The sequence below is a fragment of the Pseudophryne corroboree genome, chromosome 5 (assembly GCF_028390025.1).
Source record: "Pseudophryne corroboree isolate aPseCor3 chromosome 5, aPseCor3.hap2, whole genome shotgun sequence".
In the NCBI taxonomy this organism is placed as follows: domain Eukaryota; kingdom Metazoa; phylum Chordata; class Amphibia; order Anura; family Myobatrachidae; genus Pseudophryne; species Pseudophryne corroboree.
In genome coordinates, this window is record NC_086448.1 from 255,550,267 (window position 1) to 255,571,483 (window position 21,217).

Here is a 21,217-nt window from a genome sequence, read left to right on the forward strand (position 1 = left end):
GTGGATAAAGCGCTCACACGTTTGTCTAAAAAGGTGGCACTACCGTCTCCGGTTACGGCCGCCCTCAAGGAACCTGCTGATAGAAAGCAGGAGGCGATCCTGAAGTCTGTATATACACACTCAGGCATTATACTTAGACCAGCTATTGCGTCAGCATGGATGTGCAGTGCTGCCGCTGCGTGGTCAGATTCCCTGTCAGAAAATATTGACACCCTAGACAGGGACACTATTCTGCTAACCATAGAGCATATAAAAGACTCAGTCTTATACATGAGAGATGCACAGAGGGAGATCTGCCGGCTGGCATCTAAAATAAGTGCATTGTCCATTTCTGCTAGGAGAGGCTTATGGACTCGCCAGTGGACAGGGGATGCAGATTCAAAAAGGCACATGGAAGTTTTGCCTTATAAGGGTGAGGAGTTATTTGGGGATGGTCTCTCGGACCTAGTTTCCACAGCAACTGCTGGGAAGTCAGCATTTTTACCCCATGTTCCCTCACAGCCTAAAAAGGCGCCGTTTTATCAGGTACAGTCCTTTCGGACTCAGAAAAACAGGCGTGGAAAAGGCGGGTCCTTTCTGTCCAGAGGCAGAGGTAGGGGAAAAAGGCTGCAACAAACAGAAACAGCAGGTTCCCAGGAGCAAAAGTCCTCCCCCGCTTCTTCCAAGTCCGCCGCATGACGGTGGGGCTCCACAGGCGGAGCCAGGTACGGTGGGGGCCGCCTCAAAAATGTCAGCGATCAGTGGGCTCGCTCACAGGTGGATCCCTGGATCCTGCAAATAGTATCTCAAGGGTACAAACTGGAATTCGAGGCGTCTCCACCCCACCGGTTCCTAAAATCTGCCTTGCCGATTACTCCTTCAGACAGGAAGGCTGTGCTAGCGGCAATTCACAAGCTGTATTCCCAGCAGGTGATAATCAAGGTGCCCCTACTTCAACAAGGACGGGGTTACTATTCCACACTGTTTGTGGTACCGAATCCGGACGGTTCGGTAAGACCCATTTTAAATTTGAAATCCTTGAACACATACATAAAAAAATTCAAGTTCAAGATGGAATCGCTCAGGGCGGTTATTGCAAGCCTGGACGAGGGGGATTACATGGTATCCCTGGACATCAAGGATGCTTACCTGCATGTCCCCATTTACTATCCTCACCAGGAGTACCTCAGATTTGTGGTACAGGATTGCCATTACCAATTCCAGACGCTGCCGTTTGGACTCTCCACGGCACCGAGGGTGTTTACCAAGGTAATGGCGGAAATGATGATACTCCTTCGAAGAAAGGGAGTTTTAATTATCCCGTACTTGGACGATCTCCTAATAAAGGCGAGGTCCAAGGAGCAGTTGTTGGTGGGAGTAGCACTATCTCAGGAGGTGCTACACCAGCACGGTTGGATTCTGAATATTCCAAAATCACAGCTGGTTCCGACGACACGTCTACTGTTCCTGGGTATGATTCTGGATACAGTCCAGAAAAAAGTGTTTCTCCCGGAGGAGAAAGCCAAGGAGCTGTCATCTCTAGTCAGAGACCTCCTGAAACCAAAACAGGTATCGGTGCATCACTGCACGCCGGTCCTGGGAAAGATGGTGGCTTCTTACGAAGCAATTCCTTTCGGCAGGTTCCATGCCAGAATCTTTCAGTGGGACCTGTTGGACCAATGGTCCGGATCGCATCTTCAGATGCATCGCCTAATAACCCTGTCTCCAAGAACCAGGGTGTCTCTGCTGTGGTGGCTGCAGAGTGCTCATCTTCTAGAGGGCCGCAGATTCGGCATACAGGACTGGGTCCTGGTGACCACGGATGCCAGCCTTCGAGGCTGGGGGGCAGTCACACAGGGAAGAAACTTCCAAGGACTATGGTCGAGTCAGGAGACTTCCCTACACATAAATATTCTGGAACTAAGGGCCATTTACAATGCCCTAAATCAGGCAAAATCCCTGCTTCTACACCAGCCGGTACTGATCCAGTCAGACAACATCACGGCAGTCGCCCATGTAAATCGACAGGGCGGCACAAGAAGCAGGATGGCAATGGCAGAAGCCACAAGGATTCTCCGATGGGCGGAAAATCACGTACTAGCACTGTCAGCAGTGTTCATTCCGGGAGTGGACAACTGGGAAGCAGACTTTCTCAGCAGGCACGACCTCCACCCGGGAGAGTGGGGACTTCATCCAGAAGTCTTCACGCTGATTGTAAATCGATGGGAACGGCCACAGGTGGACATGATGGCGTCCCACCTTAACAAAAAACTAGAGAGATATTGCGCCAGGTCAAGGGACCCTCAGGCGATAGCTGTGGACGCTCTAGTGACACCGTGGGTGTACCAGTCAGTTTATGTGTTCCCTCCTCTGCCTCTCATACCAAGGGTACTGAGAATAATAAGAAAACGAGGAGTAAGAACAATACTCGTGGTTCCGGATTGGCCAAGACGAGCGTGGTACCCGGAACTTCAAGAGATGATCTCAGAGGACCCATGGCCTCTGCCGCTCAGACAGGACCTGCTGCAGCAGGGGCCCTGTCTGTTCCAAGACTTACCACGGCTGCGTTTGACGGCATGGCGGTTGAACGCCGGATCCTGAAGGAAAAGGGCATTCCGGAGGAAGTTATTCCTACGCTGATTAAAGCCAGGAAAGATGTAACTGCAAAGCATTATCACCGCATATGGCGGAAATATGTTGCTTGGTGTGAGGCCAAAAAGGCCCCAACAGAGGAATTTCAACTAGGTCGATTTCTGCATTTCCTACAAGCAGGAGTGACTATGGGCCTGAAATTAGGCTCCATTAAGGTACAGATCTCGGCTCTGTCGATTTTCTTCCAGAAAGAACTAGCTTCACTACCTGAAGTTCAGACGTTTGTGAAAGGAGTGCTGCATATTCAGCCCCCGTTTGTGCCTCCTGTAGCACCTTGGGATCTCAACGTGGTGTTGAGTTTCTTAAAATCACATTGGTTTGAGCCACTTAAAACCGTGGATCTAAAATATCTCATGTTATTGGCCTTGGCTTCAGCCAGGCGTGTGTCAGAATTGGCAGCTTTGTCATGTAAAAGCCCTTATCTGATTTTCCATATGGATAGGGCGGAATTGAGGACTCGTCCCCAGTTTCTCCCTAAGGTGGTATCAGCTTTTCACTTGAACCAACCTATTGTGGTGCCTGCGGCTACTAAGGACTTGGAGGATTCCAAGTTACTGGACGTAGTCAGGGCCTTGAAAATTTATGTTTCCAGGACGGCTAGAGTCAGGAAAACTGACTCGCTATTTATCCTGTATGCACCCAACAAACTGGGTGCTCCTGCTTCTAAGCAGACTATTGCTCGCTGGATTTGTAGCACAATTCAGCTGGCGCATTCTGCTGCTGGACTGCCGCATCCTAAATCAGTAAAAGCCCATTCCACAAGGAAGGTGGGCTCATCTTGGGCGGCTGCCCGAGGGGTCTCGGCTTTACAACTTTGCCGAGCTGCTACTTGGTCAGGGGCAAACACGTTTGCAAAATTCTACAATTTTGATACCCTGGCTGAGGAGGACCTTGAGTTCTCTCATTCGGTGCTGCAGAGTCATCCGCACTCTCCCGCCCGTTTGGGAGCTTTGGTATAATCCCCATGGTCCTTTCGGAGTTCCCAGCATCCACTAGGACGTCAGAGAAAATAAGATTTTACTCACCGGTAAATCTATTTCTCGTAGTCCGTAGTGGATGCTGGGCGCCCATCCCAAGTGCGGATTGTCTGCAATACTTGTACATAGTTATTGTTAACTAAAGGGTTATTGTTGAGCCATCTGTTGAGAGGCTCAGTTATATTTCATACTGTTAAACTGGGTATAGTATCACGAGTTATACGGTGTGATTGGTGTGGCTGGTAGGAGTCTTACCCGGGATTCAAAATCCTTCCTTATTATGTCAGCTCGTCCGGGCACAGTGTCCTAACTGAGGCTTGGAGGAGGGTCATAGTGGGAGGAGCCAGTGCACACCAGGTGACCTAAAAGCTTTCTTTAGTTGTGCCCAGTCTCCTGCGGAGCCGCTATTCCCCATGGTCCTTTCGGAGTTCCCAGCATCCACTACGGACTACGAGAAATAGATTTACCAGTGAGTAAAATCTTATTATTTGCGTTTCATTTATACCAGGCAAAAAAAGTGAAGAAAGCAGGGAGATGGTATAAAAGTGCATTAGAAGAAGCAGACAAACTGTATTCTCTGACATGCGAACAAAGAACTCAGATGTGTCATGTAACACAGGAACACATAAAAAAGGTAATTAAATAGATTTGTTCAGTTAATGCAGTGGTTCCCAAACTGGGTGCTGGGACACCCTGGGCTGCTGTTGTGCACTTACACGGCCGCCACTGGTTTGGTGGTACAGGACTGTCAGTCGTATAATGTGTGGACAGACCTAACCACCAGATAACTAAATCAAATGACTTGTAAGCACAATTTTTTTAATTTAAGCATTTTCTCTGAATTTCTTAATGAGAAACTTTTGTCCATGGGGTGCCATAAAACAAAATGCTGATACTCTAAGGCGACATAATTCAGGGAAGTTTGGGAACCACTGAATTAATGTTAACAGTTGCTACAGTTATTTTACATTTTCTTTTTTTAAATCCACATTTATTCAACATTCAAAAAAAGATCCGGTGTGTATCTCCAAGTAGATATACCAGGATTTTTTTTTAATTTTATATATATATATATATATATATATATATATATATATATATATATATATATATAGGAATTGATTCTATTTTGGAGAGAATTAGTGAGAATGCTAGAGTCCCTTTACTTATCAATCGCAGTATTAAATGTGATCATTATACAGTGGTCTTGCAATAACATGCTTTAGAGTTGTATACAAACAGGCAGCTAGGCCTGTACAACAGGCATATGTTTTAAAAATGTTAATAGCCTGTGAGATTAGACTTAAAGGACAAAGGAAGCCAAAATGGCAGCTGTGGCCGATAAGAGGGAGGGGCGTGAGGTGGCCCACTTGGTCAGCGTCAGGAATATGACAGCGCATCGCATTGCTCCGTCCATTAGTTTCAATGGTTGGAACTTTGCCGTCAGCGGTGGGGTTACCCGCGGTCAGCCGCTGACCGGCGGGTGACCTCACCGCTAGCCGCAAAGTACCCACCATTGAATATAATGGACGGAGCTGTGCGATGCGCTGTCACAGCACAGACAGCGCACAGCCAATCAGGTGAGCGCCACGGAAGTAGCGCTTCCTGATTGGCTGAAGGGACTTCAGTGACAGGAGTCACGTGGTGTCCCGGCATTCGGGGTAAGGGGTCTCATGTGTCAGCATGGGACCCCTTTCAGTCCGTGTGTCCGTTTTCTTTTTTTGCCAAGTACGTGGATTTATCTCTGGACCCTGGCTGAGGTGAGTATATTGATCTTTTCTTTTCAGGTATCCGTGGATTCTACATGGAGAAGAGGACCGATGTCGGCGTGTGAACATAGGTAAGTATGTGTGTGTCGGCAGTGTGTAATAAAGTTTTACTGTCACGGTGTCTGTGTCCTGTTTTTATTTGGGTATTTTTTTTCCAGTAGAACTACAGGTACCAGCGGGCCCGTTTTTCTCCCGCATGCTGGTACTTGTGGTTCTCCAAGTACCAGCTTGTGGGGGAGGCTTGCTGGGACTTGTAGTTCTTCTGGAAAAAAACAATATTCTTGTAATTTTACTCTAGGCTATCAGCCTCCCATCCGCAGCCATTGGATGGGGGGGGGGCAGCCTCGGGCTTCACCCCTGGCCCTTGGGTGGCTGGGGGGGGGGACCCCTTGATTGAAGGGGTCCCCACTCCCCCAGGGTACCCCGGCCAGGGGTGACTAGTTGGATATTTAATGCCACGGCCGCAGGGCACTGCATAAAAGTGACCCCCGGCTGTGGCATTATCTGTCCAGCTAGTGGAGCCCGATGCTGGTGTAAAAAATACGGGGGACCCCTACTCTTTTTGTCCCCCGTATTTTTTGCACCAGCACCAGGCGCAGAGCCCGGTGCTGGTTTTAAAAATACGGGGGATCCCTGCCCAATTTTTCCCCCGCATTTTTGGAACCAGGACCAGCTCGAAGAGCCCGAGGCTGGTTATGCTTTGGAGGGGGGACCCCACGCCATTTTTTTTCCGTGTTTTTTCCCGTTTTTTTAAATCGCGGCAAAATCCGGCAAATCGGCCGTTTTTCGCCCGCGGGACTGTCGAATCCGTTTTTCATTGAATATGGTGAATTCCGGCAGCCACCTGCCGGAATTCACCTGTCGAATTGTGTCGAATTTAAAAACGGCGATAATTTGCCGCGATTCGCCGTGAATTGCATATACCCCATAGTCTCACAGAATGGGCATGGCCTTGTGTCTTGGGAGGCAGACGTTGTCAGTGTCTCCAGCCATCAAATGTCTCCCACTTGTGTCTCCAGTCATAAAATCTGCTCCCCTCTGTTTGTCTCCAGCAATCTAATCCCCAACCTTAATCTCGTTAACAAATTCTCATAATTTGCTAACCTTTTTTGTCTTCCCTCTGCTTCTTTCCTCCACAGTGCACTCTCTCCTGTGAATGATAATGACGTGAGCTTAGCTCATGCCAGCATCACACTGATGGAAGCTGCAGGAACTTTATGATTGGCGCTTGGCTGTACATATTATATGACAGGCACCGGCGCAGCAGTTCCAAAATGCATGTCATTCCATCTGACGACAGCCATTGTCAGTTAGGACTTTGATATCTGGAGCCGGTGCAGTGGATGCCCTTTGAATCTTCCAGATTACCAGCGGACGGGATGACGGCTGTCAATATCTCGACAGCTGCGCTCACCATGCTGTGGACATGCTGCGTGTCGTGGACACACACGAGTGGGAATAGCCCTGGTGCGCTGGGATTCCGGCTGCCGGTATTGACGGTTGTTGGGATTTCGGCGTCGGTATCTTGAACGCCGGGATCCCTTCAGCTGCCATTTTAACTGCAACCCTTCCAGATATCCCTTTAATGCTCTTAATGATTGCCACCCACCCAACCCATGTGCTAGCCAAATGCGAGTTAAGTATTTGAGTAAGCTGTATTAGGAGTAAGTAGGATGTTTCTTGTCTTTTTTCTTTTTTTTAATTGCTTAAAGAAATAATTAAAACAAGGGTGAAATGGTGAATAATGTCACAGTCAGCAGGGGAAAGCAAGTCAGGATATGGAATGGTATGTAGGGGATGTCAGAGGACCAAGAATACTTTCCAGGAAATAGACCACATGCCTGCATCCATCCAGTAGTGTTCACTCCAGGTCTGGAGTGGACTAAGGAACCTGGCTATCAATGGGGCACTATTGCGCGTGCCTCAGAAAAGGGGGCATGGGCTCTTAAAATTAAGGACATACCCTTTTTTTATCACTGTAGGGGGTGTGCCCAGCACTTATGGTAATTCTGGGCAACCCCAAGCTCTCCCTGCAGCTTGAACAGATGCTGTGTGTATGAACACGGCATCTATTCACCCAACGGTGATCATTTCACCACAACTTTTTTCCCCACGAGACACTGGCCTGCAAATGGGGACGGCCTTCAGCAGGCTGTTTCAGAAGGGCCCATAAGGGCAGAGTGCATTTTAGCATTCTTTAGCGTTATTTAGATAATCACGTGTCCACAGGAACTTGCCTACGTTGATCTTACCACATGCAATTTCAGGGAACGTATGGCAAATTACAGAAGCTGTAATAGGTTGGAAATTGACATGAGGGGCTCCGATAAGACTGTGGCAAAACATTGGCTACGATAAGGACATCAGATATCGTGGGTAATTCAGACCTGATCGCTGGGCTGCTAATTTTGCTGCCCTGCGATCAGATAGTCGCTGCCTCCAGGGGGAGTGTAAATTCGCTGTGCAAGTGTGCGATCGCATGTGTACGACGAGCTGCGAAAATCCACTATGCAGTCTCTGTGCACCCCATGACTTACTCCTCCAGTGCTATGAGAACAGGCTGATTGGGGCCGGAGCTGACGTCAGACACCCTCTCTGAAAATGCTTGGGCACGCCTATGTTTTTCCGGACACACCCTGTAAACGCTCAGTTGCCACCTTCAAATGGCCTCTTTCTGTCAATCACCTTGCGAACGCCTGTGTGATCGGATTTCTGCAGTGGGGTACACTGGTATTCCACAGGGAATAACTTTGGGGTGTAGAGTTGGATCTTGATCCAACAGGCTAAAGCAGGCATTCCCAACCACGGTCCTCAAGGCACACTAAGTGCTGAAACACACTATCCGGCTTCTGCCGGCCGGGAAAAAGCCGGACGGCTTTTTCCCGTGCCGGCATTGTAGTTAACAGTGTGAGGGCTAGGGTCCCTTCACACTGCCCGGCCCGGCTGCCGGGTTGCAGCCGGGTCTCACCACTGGAAGGTCCGGCGGCCGGGCGGCCGCCGGGCCATCTTTGGATCCAGTAAACCGTGTGTGTGAAGGGGAGCTTTCACACACAACGTTTTTTTCTGAAGCCGTGTCTGATGTTGCGCATGCGCACAGCATCACACACGGCTCAAAGCCGTCTTGTGTGACAGACTCTGCCGGTTTCTCCCGGATGGCAAACAGCCGGACAAAGTTTGTCCGGCTTTTTGCCATCCGGGAAAAACCGGCCAGTGTGTTACAGCCCTAATAGTGCAGGTTTTTAGTGATATCCAGGCTGCAGCACAGATGGTTAAATCAAAATAACTGAAAATAACTGAGCTACTAATTAAGTCACCTGTGCTGAAGCCTGGATATCATAAAAACCTGCACTGTTAGTGTGCCTTGAGGACCGTGGTTGGGAATGCCTGGGCTAAAGCTCCTCTATATCCCTGCCTCCAGGCACTGGAGCTCAGTTTGTAAGTTGGTGCCTGCAGTGCAGGCAGCTAACAGGGAGGGCTGCGCTAGGCAGCCCTGAAAAGAGCTTTTCTGACTAGAAAGAAGACTTCAAGGGCTGCAGCCCTCACCTCCCCCAGCGGCGCTGTATACTCCCGCGCCCTGGTTGCCGGGTACTTGCAGTGGAGGCGCTCCGGTCTCGTCAGGCACACATACTGCCGCTGCTCTCCTGGATTGCGTGGCCGCACAATAGGGAGGAGGTAAGAGGGTTCCCCAGACGGGACCCGCCGAAATCGCGATCCGGTCGTGGTCTCTGGAGACGGCCCGCGCCGCTGGCGTGGACACTGTGGCCGTGCAGGGTCCCCACTATTTCTTTTTCATCCACTAGGGGTCACTGGAGTACTCTTGGGGATATGGATGAGGTGTTAGCAGGGATAGGCACATTTAAATATTTAAATTAGCAACTCTCCACCCCCTCCATACTCCCAAAGGTACCTCAGTGTTTTTTGTGCCTTCACCATGGAAGGTCGCATCCTGGAGTCATTCCAGGGTTTACTTTTTATTTTTCTAAAGATTTTTTTCTTTGTTTCATCACACTCCCTTCCAAGCTTGTTAAGAAGCGTTGGTCCGGGAGTGTGTGCTGCTGACAGAGAAGCCCCGCCATAGACCTTCATCAGCAATAGCTGACTCAACCGTGGCTGTAGGAGTTGGATGGAGCTTAGAGATAAGCCGCGTCGGAGCCTCCACACTACACAAAGGTAATGAGCGGGCGGTCAGCTCACGTTGCCACTGCTCCGTTGGGCCTGGTTGTTGCTGTGATAGTTGGGTGGTGAGCTACTGCTGCCGCTCCTCCATGTGTGGGGAAACAATTATCTTTACAGGTGTGTTTGTATCTGCACCCCGCTCCCAGCCGCGGTCAGATCACTGCCGCCGCTGGGTCCCGTCACGCTGCACTGCTCCCCCGATTCCTCTTCCAGCAGCGATCAGACCCGGCTCCCAGTAGTGCGACTCCCAGGTCATTCTGCCGCCGCCATCACCTGCACATATCTTCCGCTTCCTGGAATCCAATCGTGGCGCTCAGCAGCGGTCAGACACCGGTAGCGCGGCTACCTGCGGCGGTCAGATCACACTGTCGCCGCTGGACACCATCACGCTCCATGCTACAGGACTGCCTCACCCGCTCCCTGGCTCCCTTCTACGGTCAGATCACTGCCGCCGCTGGGCACCATCACGCTGCACAGCTCTCCCGCTCAGCGGCTTCCGGCAGCGGTAAGAGCAAGAACCTACCGCCGCTGGACACTCCAGACACAATCGTACAGAGTAGACACAACCGTACAGAGTAGACATGGTAGAGAACGTGGTTTTCAACTACCCACTAACCGTTGTCATAAAACAAAGTCAGCTGACAAATGACAGGCTGCAAGCCCATCTAGGATCTTACGTTGTGGGAACACGCCTTCAATCTTGTCACTTGCCGTGGACATCCACAGATGGGTGGATCCGCATTTTAGTGTTCAAAGGTTACAAAATAGAGTTCGGTGTCTACCACTAATGCGGGTTTTCAAGACTGGTCTGCCTGTGTCAGCAGACAAGAAGCAGCTCTGCAGACCTCTATTCAGTCTCTAGTAGATTCAGCAGCTACCATTACACCAAGATTCGTGATGGAATCCCTTTGGTCAGTGATTGCACGTCTAGAACCGCAGGAATTCATCATTTCTCTGGATCTCAGAGATGCGTACTTAAAATTATCAGTTTCAGACACTACCGTTTGGCCTCGCATTAGCGCCTCGGGTATTCACAAAGGTGATGATTGCTCAGATCAGGTGTCTGGCAGTGGTAAAGTTTGGTATTTAGATGGCCTTCTCTTCAAGGCTTCATCTCAACAAATACTCCTTCAAAATGCCTTACTACGTACAGGGTGCTAGTTCAGCATTGTTGGATTGTTGACTTCAGTAAATCAAGCCTGGTTCCGTCTCAACAGATTTAATTTCTAGAAATGCTTCTGCATACGCTAGATTAGTGAATTTACGTGCCAGAGGAGAAAGCACTAAGTATTCGTCATCTGGTACAGTAAGTGCTCAGGCCAAGTACAGTCTCGGTGCACTTGTGCATTCGACTGTTAGGAAGAATGTGGACGTCTTTCCAAACACTCCAGTTAAGAATATTTCACTCACGTCCTTTTCAGCTAGATCTTTTTCTTGCACAGTGGTCAAGCTCTCATCAGATGGTGTGGTGGTATCCAACGGCCAGAGTATCGCTACTCGGGTGGCTCCACATACAAATTCTCACCAAGTAAAAAAAATTTGGATTCTGTAATTGGATTATTCTAACATCGAATGCAAGTCTCAAATGTTAAAGAACGGTAGTCCTACATTGTCAGATTCAGGGTCTGTGGTCAGAAAGATTACTGTCAATAAATGTCCTCGAGCTCAGGGCAGTTTACAACGCGTTGCGACAGGCAGTTCAAATACTCCAGTTTTAGACTGTCCAGGTTCAGTCACACAACACGACGACAGTTGCATACATCAACAACCAAGGAGGGACTCGTAGTTGCATTGCCATGCGAGAAGTTGCTCGAATCCTGAATTGGTCCGGGTATCACCAAGTGATATTGTCGGCATTGTTCATTCCAGGAGTGGACAACTGGGAAGCAATGCTCTGGTTTCTCTTCAGAACGAACAAATCTATCGCCTTTTACTAAAGGTTTCCATGAAGAGGAGAAAAACTAAGTTTTGGCTCAAATATGCTTAATGGGGTTACATAATCTCAGTCAGGATTTTCATCCAGGAGAATGGGCTTTACATCCACAAGTTTTCCAGATTTAGTCCAGCGGTGGGGTTGCCCACAGGTGGATCTAATGGCATCTCGCCAAAATCATCAGACACCCAAGTATGTGTCCAGAACAAGAGATCCAAAGGCTGTGGCAGTGAATGCTCTCACAATAGCGTGGCCGTACAGCCTCGTGTATCTGTTTCCACCATTTCCGCTGCTTCCTCGGTTGTTAAAGCAGATCAAGAGAGTCCACGACCGTCATACTAATGGCGCCTCATTGGCCTCAGGGAGCGTGATTCTCAGATCTCCACGATTTACTCGCAAACGATCCGTGGCCGCTTCCAGACCTACTACAACAGGGTCCGTTCCTTTACCCCGATTTAGCGCGGCTGCGTTTGACGGGTTGCTGTGGAAACCGCCCTCTTAAGACGAAAGGGCATTCCAGAGTCGGTTATACCAACTATGTTACGTGCTACGAAGCCAGTTACAGCAGCTCATTATCACAGGATTTGGCAAGCTTATATAGGGTGGTGTGAAGCTCGGAATTTTCCAACCTCATCTTTCAAGTTATCCCGTCTTTTGCTATTTTTACAGACGGGGTTAGATGGAGGACTACGTTTATCTACACTAAGGGTGCAGGTGTCTGCCTTGTCAATTTACTTTCAAAGGCGTTTGGCCCTTTTACCAACAGTTCACACTTTCCTGCAAGGTTTCCTCAGAGTACAACCTCCATTTATACCACCTACACTGCCATGAATTTGGTTTTAGATTTTTTACAGTCTTCAATTTTTTAACCCTTACAACAAGTAGATGTTAAGTTTCTAACTTAGAAAAGAGTTTTTCTTCTAGCCTTAGCTTCAGCAAGGCAGTTTCAGAATTGGGTGCCTCGTCATGCAAGCCACCGTATTTTGTGTTTCATGATGATAGAGCGGAACTTCGGACGAATCCCGCTTTCAACCAATCGTAATTCCGGTATTATTAGAAGGTGCAGGAACTCCAGCTACTTCGGATGTGGTACGCGCACTCCGCTTTTATGTAGCCCGAACATCAACAGTACGTAAAATGGATACATTGTTTGTTCTCTATGATGCAGTCAAGATGGATTAGCCAGCTTCCAAGCAGACCTTATCCAGATGGATTAGGGCTGACCATTCGTCAGGCTTACCTTCATGCTAGGCTACAACCGCCTACATCAGTTTCAGCTCATTCCACACGTTCTGTGGGAACTTCATGGGCAGCCGGTCGTGGAGCTTTTACGATGCAACATTGCCGTGCGGCTACATGGTCATCAGTGCACACGTTTGTGTGCTTTTACAAGTTTGATACGTTTGCGGCATCAGCATCTAGATTTGGGCGTCTAGTGTTACAGGTGCCAAACAGCTCTCCTGCCCAAGGGGGAAACTTTGGTACGTCCCAAGAGTACTCCAGTGACCCCTAGTGGATGAAAAAGAAAATAGGATTTTGGTACTTACCATATAAATCCTTTTCTTTGAATCCACAGGGGGCACTGGACGCCCGCCCAAAGCAGTTTTCACCTGTCTTGTGGTAAGTTCAGTGGATCTTATGGTAACACATTCTCACCGACTTTTTAAAATGTTAAGGTGATTATTCTATATTGTTGTGTCAACTGTTTAGTTGTCCGTTACGTTATGTGTCAACTTTATTGTTGTCTGTTGTTATAATGTTATATGTAATTCTCTATTGTTCATCCTCTCTATTGCTCCTGTTCGCCCAGTAAAAAACACTGAGGTACCTTTGGGAGTATGGAGGGGGTGGAGAGTTACTAATTTAAATATTTAAATGTACCTATCCCTGCTAACGCCCCGTCCATGGCCCTCATTCTGGATTGATCGCTCGCTAGCTACTTTTCTCTGGCAGGGTCCACAGGTTATCCACAGGATAACAATGGGATATGATGGAGCGACAGCGGATTGGCACCAAACGATCACAAGCTTTCAGTCCTCCCAGGATGCAACGGGCCCGTCCATATATCCCCGCCCACTGGATCAGGAAAATCAGTTTTTTTTTTTTGTGCGGCAGGAGCCGGACCATGGTCACAGGGCTGCTGTTCTTGGCAGCCCTAAGCTTTCTTATTTTTATAGTCTTACTATGTTTTGAGTGACTTTTCTTAACAGCGTCTTATACGCATATTGGAAAGAATCGCTCCAACAACTCTCCGCCGGGTCGCAACAACGCTTACCCATGTGTACAGTGCTGTCTCGATGGGCGTCTGTGTCGGATATACTAGCAGGTCCAGCAGACGTTACCAGGCTGTGGCCGGAGCATGGGGAGAATGTAAGGCATCTGTTCCACGTAGTCGGGGAATACGGACACATTTAAGTGCCTATTGCATATGAGTCTGTTTACATTACTGTGGTTTTCTTCGCAGTGTGTCTGAATACTTTAAGATCTGTATAAAACAGAATTCAGTAATATGTACTCCTACATACTTTCAAAAATGTATTTGTAGTTGATTATATGCTTATAGGACTAATATAACATGTGACTGACTCCTAGTGTGATTGCTGACTTTAATATATGTTTGTCAGTTGTTTCTTCTGGTCCTCAATGCTGGTGCATGGGTAGGGACAGATTGATATCACTTTAGAAGGTTAAAGTGATTACAGTCACAAATTGTGTAGTACATTGTGAAAGTGCTGATTATTTATCATGTCTAAGAGCGGCAAAGGTGACGAGGGTACACTCACAGCAACACCAACACTCATATCATGTTTGTCTTGCAAAACTGTATTATCTTCTCAGGATCTGGTACAGGATGGTTTATGTGCAAATTGTTTTGCGTTTCAGCAGATTACAAGGCAGATCCCTGTTCAACGTCAGGTACAGATAGATCCACCTTGGGCGATGTTTGCAAAGACCTTGTCCAGTATAGCTGAACGGGTAATTCCTACAGCTTCAATACCAGGAATGGGGTACACTAGTAACCCATACATGCAGTTCCCTACGTACGGTATATCTTTTCCCTTGCCAGCTTCTCCAAAGAGACAAGCTGATAAACATAGTGTAAGTAAACCGTCAACTTCACAGGCTACACAGGATGATACATCAGACGAAGAAAGCTCTATATACTCTACTTCGGCATACGAGGAACAAGTAGAAGGTCTCAGCTCAATGGATATAGCTAAACTAATTAGAGCAGTAAAGGCCATTCTATCCTTAGAGGATTCAGCAGAGCCTGTGTTAAAAACCAAGGCACCTGTATTTAAATGGCCTAAAGCAGGTAAGACTGAGTTTCCAGGGTCAGACCAGTTTACAGAAATTATGGAAGAGGCTTGGGCTACACCCAGTAAAAAATATAGAATTCCCAAAAAATGGGATTCCAGTTATCCTTTTCAAGCTGGGGACAGTTTAAAATGGGAAATGGCTCCCAAAGTAGATACGCATGTCATTCGATTAGTGCGAAAATCTATATTGCCTTTGCCATCAACATCATTGGATGATGTCACGGATAGGAGAGTGTATGGTATTCTGAAAACCGTATTTTCTCTGTCAGGGGCAGTCATAAGGCCAGCCATGGCTTCAGCTTGGATGGCAAAAGCAGTTGCTGCCTGGGTAGATGAGCTGGAAAACAGTCTTCCAGCACCTTGAAGGGAGCAAGAATCCTATATAGCTCACATAGTACATGCTGCAATATTCTTGGAAGAAGAAGCATTAGATATGGGTACTATCGCATCCAGGGCATCAGCTTCAACAATAGCTGCTCGCAGAGCACTTTGGTTACGTACATGGAAAGCTGATTCAGAATCTAAGAAGGTTCTGGAATCTTTGCCTTTTACTGGAAGCATTCTGTTCGGTAAAGAGTTAACAGATATTCTGGAGTCAGAAGCAGACTCAAAAAAGGTAAAATTTCCTTCCACATATAACCCCAAACGTAGGGGTCCCGCTTTTCGGCCCTTTGGGTCACAAGGAAAAGCAAAAGGAAAAAGTGATTGTAAGCAGCCCCAATATAATAAATTTGGTAAGGCAAAAAAGTAATGGGCTACCAGAACACCAGCTTCAAACCAGAGAATAAACCATCAGTTTGATGGTGCGGGCCTCCTCCTGGGGGACCCCATGGTTTGGGGCCGACTTCTTCAGTTTGCACAGATATGGCAGCAGTCTACAACAGATGCCTGGGTGCAAGAAGTGGTATCTCTGGGTTATGTTTTTCCCTTCAAGAAGCATCCTCCTCGAAGGTTCTTCTGCACCATCCCATCGCGGGTAGAAACAAAGGCCAGGGCTTTGCAAGAAGCAGTTCAGAAATTGCTTCAGTCAGGAGTAATCATTCCAGTACCCCCTGCACAAAGGGGACAGGGGTTTTACTCCAACCTGTTTTTGGTTCAGAAGCCAAATGGGTCATTCCGGCCAATTCTCAATCTCAAATGCTGCACAAATATATTTGGGTACCTCGGTTTCACATGGAGACGTTACGCTCCATAGTTTTGGCCATGGAACCAGGGGATTATATGGTATCCCTTGATATCCAGGATGCTTACCTACATGTTCCTATAGCACTGTCCCATAAGTGCTATCTCAGGTTCACTATCCTCCAGCAGCATTTTCAGTTCCAGGCATTACCTTTTGTGTTAGCCACGGCACCCAGAGTGTTTACCAAGATCATGGTGGTTATGGCAGCTTATCTTTGCAAGCAGGGGATAAGAATTTCTCTAACGTTCTAGAGGATGCTGGGGACTCCGTAAGGACCATGGGGAATAGACGGGCTCCGCAGGAGATAGGGCACTTTAAAAAAGCTTTGGACTCTGGGTGTGCACTGGCTCCTCCCTCTATGCCCCTCCTCCAGACCTCAGTTTTACACTGTGCCCAGAGCAAGATGGGTGCACTGCAGAGAGCTCTCCAGAGTTCTCTGCCTAGAAGCATTTTTGTTTGGATTTTTTCTTTCTACATTTTACTTTTTCACAGAGAGCACTGCTGGCAACAGGCTCCCTGCATCGTGGGACTGAGGAGAGAGGAGCAGACCTTCTTGTCAAAGATAGGCTCTGCTTCCTCGGCTACTGGACACCATTAGCTCCAGAGGGGGTGAACGCAGGTTCTTACTGGGCGTCCACCCCCGGAGCCGCGCCGCTGTTCTCCTCACAGAGCTAGAAGTACAGAAGACAGAAGTCGTCAGGTGGCAGAAGCCTTCAGCTTCACTGAGGTAACGCACAGCACTGCAGCTGTGCGTCATTGCTCCCATACACCTCACATACTCCGGTCACTGTAAGGGCGCAGGGGGGGGGGGGGCGGCGCCCTGGGCGGCAATATAAACCTCTGCATGGCATAAAGAATATATACATGTACAGGTGGGCTCTGTACATGTATATGAAAGAGCCCCCGCCATATTTCACTAAGTTTGAGCGGGACAGAAGCCCGCCGCCGAGGGGGCGGGGCTTCTCCCTCAGCACTCACCAGCGCCATCTTCTCTCCACAGCACTGCTGAGAGGAAGCTCCCCGGACTCTCCCCTGCTTACACACGGTGAAAGGGTGCTTAAAAGAGAGGGGGGGGGGGGGGGGCACATAATTGGCGGTTTACATATTATACAGCGCTGCTGGGGAAAAACAATTTGTGTTGGTCTCCAGGGTTATTGCGCTGGGGTGTGTGCTGGCTTACTCTCTCTCTGTGTCTCCAAAGGGCCTTGACAGGGATACTGTCTTCAGGAAAGGGGTTCCCTGTGTGTGTGTGAAGTGTGTCGGTACGCGTGTGTCGTCATGTTTGACGAGGAAGGCTCGCTTAATGTGGAGGGAGAGTGCTTGAATGTCAGGTCGCCGTCGGCAACGCCGACACCGGAATGGGTGAATATGCTGAATGTCTTGAATGCAAATGTCAATCTATTGTATAAAAGATTAGACAAGGCAGAAGCTAGGGATCAGTCAGGTAGCCAGTCCATGCCTGTCCCTGGGGCGCCAGGTCCTTCGGGGTCTCAGAAGCGCACCATATCCCAGATCGATGACACAGATACCGACACAGATACTGACTCTAGTGTCGACTATGAAGATGCAAAATTACAGCCGAAGGTGGCTAAGGGTATACGGTACATGATTATGGCCATTAAAGAGGTTTTGCATATTACTGAGGAACCCCTTGTCCCTGACACGAGGGTACACATGTATAAAGGGAAAAAGCCTGAAGTCACTTTCCCATCCTCATTTGAATTAAGTGACTTGTGCGAAAAGGCTTGGGAATCTCCGGATAGGAGACCACAAGTTCCCAAAAGGATTCTCATGGCGTATCCTTTTCCACAAACTGATAGGATACGCTGGGAATCTTCGCCAAAAGTTGACAAGGCGCTGACACGTTTGTCCAAAAATGTGGCACTGCCTTCTCAGGATACGGCTTCCCTCAAGGAACCTGCTGATTGCAGGCAGGAAATTACCTTAAAGCACATTTACAATCATTCCGGTACTATTGCTCGACCGGCTATGGCGTCGGCCTGGGTTTGTAGTGCGGTTGTAGCATGGGCAGATTCCTTATCTACGGAAATTGACACCTTAGATAGGGACGCCATTCAAATGACCATAGAGCATATCAGAGATGCTGCCTTGTATATGAGGGATGCTCAGAGAGACATTTGTTTCTTAAGCTCCAGAATAAATGCTATGTCTATTTCTGCTAGGCGGCTCTTGTGGACCCGACAGTGGACGGGAGATGCCGATTCAAAGCGGCATATGGAGTCCTTGCCTTACAAAGGGGTGGAGTTGTTTGGAGACGGCCTCTCGGATCTTGTCTCTACGGCTACGGCTGGTAAGTCAAATTTCTTACCTTATGTCCCCCCGCAGCATCCAAAAAAAAGGCACCTCATTATCAAATGCAGTCCTTTCGTTCCAATAAAAACAAGAAGGTACGTGGATCATCCTTTGTTGCCAGAGGGAAAGGCAGGGGGAAAAAGCTGCACACAGCTAGTTCCCAAGAGCAGAAGTCCTCCCCCGCGTCTGCAAAGTCCACCGCATGACACTGGGGCTTTCCGGGGGGAGGCAGATCTGGTGGGGGCTCGTCTTCGATTTTTCAGCCACGTCTGGGTTCACTCGCAGGTGGATCCCTGGGCATTAGAGATTGTTTCCCAGGGATACTGGCTGGAATTCGAAGGCTTGCCTCCTCGCCGATTTTTCAAATCGGCTCTGCCGGCTTCCCCGTCAGAGAGGGAGCTAGTGTTGACAGCAATCCAAAAATTGTATATTCAACAGGTGATTGTCACAGTTCCTCATCTCCAGCAAGGAGAGGGATATTACTCAACCCTGTTTGTGGTCCCGAAACCGGACGGTTCGGCCAGACCCAGTTTAAACCTGAAATCTCTGAACCTGTACTTGAAGAGGTTCAAGTTCAAAATGGAATCACTCAGGGCGGTCATCGCCAGCCTGGAGGGGGGGGGGTTGGATGGTGTCCCTGGACATAAAGGATGCTTACCTTCATGTTCCGATATTCCCCCCGCATCAGGCGTTCCTGAGATTTGCAGTACAGGACTGTCACTACCAATTTCAGACGTTGCCGTTTGGGCTTTCCACGGCCCCGAGAATTTTCACCAAGGTAATTGCAGAAATGATGGTGCTCCTGCGCAGGCAGGGGGTCACAATTATCCCATACTTGGACGATTTCCTCATAAAGGCGAGATCTCGGGAGAGGTTACTGGACAGCGTGTCTCTGTCCATGAAGACGTTGCAGTTACACGGCTGGATTCTCAATATACCGAAGTCCCAGCTAGTCCCTACAACGCGTCTGACCTTTTTGGGGCTGATTCTAGACACAGACCAGAAAAAGGTTTTTCTTCCGATCGAAAAGGTTCAGGAACTCATAGTCATGGTCAGGAACCTATTAAAACCAAAAAAGGTTTCAGTGCATCATTGCACGCGGGTCCTGGGGAAGATGGTGGCTTCCTACGAGGCCATCCCTTTCGGCAGGTTCCATGCGAGGACCTTTCAATGGGACCTTTTGGACAAGTGGTCCGGGTCCCATCTACAAATGGATCAAAAGATCACACTGTCTCCCAGGACCAGGGTATCTCTCCTGTGGTGGCTGAACAGTGCTCACCTACTAGAAGGTCGCAGGTTCGGCATTCTGGACTGGGTCCTGGTGACCACGGACGCAAGCCTCCGAGGCTGGGGAGCAGTGACACTGGGAAGAAATTTCCAAGGTCTCTGGTCAAGCCTAGAGTCTTGTATCCACATCAACGTCCTAGAGTTGAGGGCCATATACAACGCCCTGCGTCAAGCGGAGGAATTGCTTCGGAGAAAACCGGTTTTGATTCAGTCAGACAATGTCACGGCAGTGGCTCATATAAACCGCCAAGGCGGAACAAGGAGCAGAATGGCCATGGCAGAAGCAGAAGGCCATGTAAGCGCGCTGTCAGCGGTGTTCATCCCGGGGGTGGACAACTGGGAGGCGGACTTCCTCTGCAGGCACTGCATCCGGGAGAGTGGGGACTTCATCAAGAAGTCTTCGCACAGATCACGGATCGTTGGGGACTGCCTCAAATCGACATGATGGCATCCCGTCTCAACAAAAAGCTAAAGCGGTATTGCGCCAGGTCAAGGGACCCTCAGGCGGTAGCGGTAGACGCTTTGGTGACACCTTGAATGTTCAGATCAGTCTATGTGTTTCCTCCTCTTCCTCTCATACCCAGGTGTTGAGAATAATACGAAGAAGCAGGGTGAGAACATTACTCATTGTTCCAGATTGGCCACGGAGGACTCGGTATCCGGAGCTGCAAGAGTTGCTCGCAGGGGATCCGTGGCCTCTTCCTCTAAGGCAGGACCTGCTGCGGCAGGGGCCCTGTCTGTTCCAAGACTTACCGCGTCTGCGTTTGACGGCATGGCGGTTGAACGCCGGATCCTAGCGGAAAAAGGGATTCCGGAGGAGGTCATTCCTACCCTGATCAAGGCTAGAAAAGACGTGACGTTAAAACATTATCACCGTATATGGCGGAAATATGTTTCTTGGTGTGAGGCCAGAGCCGCTCCTACGGAGGAGTTCCATTTGGGCCGTCTACTCCACTTCCTTCAAACAAGAGTGACTTTGGGCCTAAAATTAGGGTCCATAAAGGTCCAGATTTCGGCCTTATCCATTTTCTTTCAAAGAGAATTGGCCTCTATTCCTGAAGTACAGACGTTTGTGAAGGGAGTGCTGCATATTCAGCCTCCTTTTGTGCCTCCGGTGGCGCCTTGGGATCTTAACGTGGTGTTACGGTTCCTCAAGTCACCTTGGTTTGAACCACTCAAAACTGTGGAGTTGAAATACCTCACGTGGAAAGTGGTCATGTTGTTGGCGTTAGCTTCGGCAAGACGTGTTTCCGAATTGGCGGCTTTATCACATAAAAGCCTATACTTGGTATTTCACGTGGATAGGGTAGAGTTGAGGACTCGCCCTCACTTTCTGCCAAAAGTGGTCTCCTCTTTTCATGTGAATCAACCTATTGTCGTGCCTGTGGCTACACGGGACTTGGAGGATTCCGAGTCCCTGGATGTAGTCAGGGCTTTGAAGATTTATGTGACCAGAACGGCTAGAATCAGGAAGACTGAAGCTTTGTTCGTTCTGTATGCGCCCAACAAGGTTGGCGCTCCTGCTCCAAAGCAGACTATTGCTCGCTGGATCTGTAACACGATTCAGCAGGCGCATTCTACGGCAGGATTGGCGTTACCGAAATCGGTTAAGGCCCACTCCACTAGGA

General features: G+C 48.8%; 1 protein-coding gene and 1 non-coding gene across 5 annotated transcripts in view; both read left to right on the forward strand.

Moving 5' to 3' along the window:
* ZCWPW2 (zinc finger CW-type and PWWP domain containing 2) overlaps nt 1-21,217 on the forward strand; it is a 534,661-nt gene that overhangs the window by 299,860 nt on the left and 213,584 nt on the right. For 3 of the 4 annotated variants that reach the window (XM_063924865.1, XM_063924864.1, XM_063924866.1), the window contains exon 5: nt 4,117-4,242. The exons of the other annotated variant lie outside the window; for it this stretch is intronic. In XM_063924865.1, the coding sequence (XP_063780935.1) occupies nt 4,117-4,242 (126 nt within the window). The remainder of the gene's footprint in view (nt 1-4,116; nt 4,243-21,217) is intronic. 4 annotated transcript variants of the gene reach the window in all.
* LOC134931314 (U5 spliceosomal RNA) lies at nt 11,443-11,559 on the forward strand. Its single transcript, XR_010179092.1, has one exon. It is a non-coding gene; the product is annotated as a U5 spliceosomal RNA (small nuclear RNA).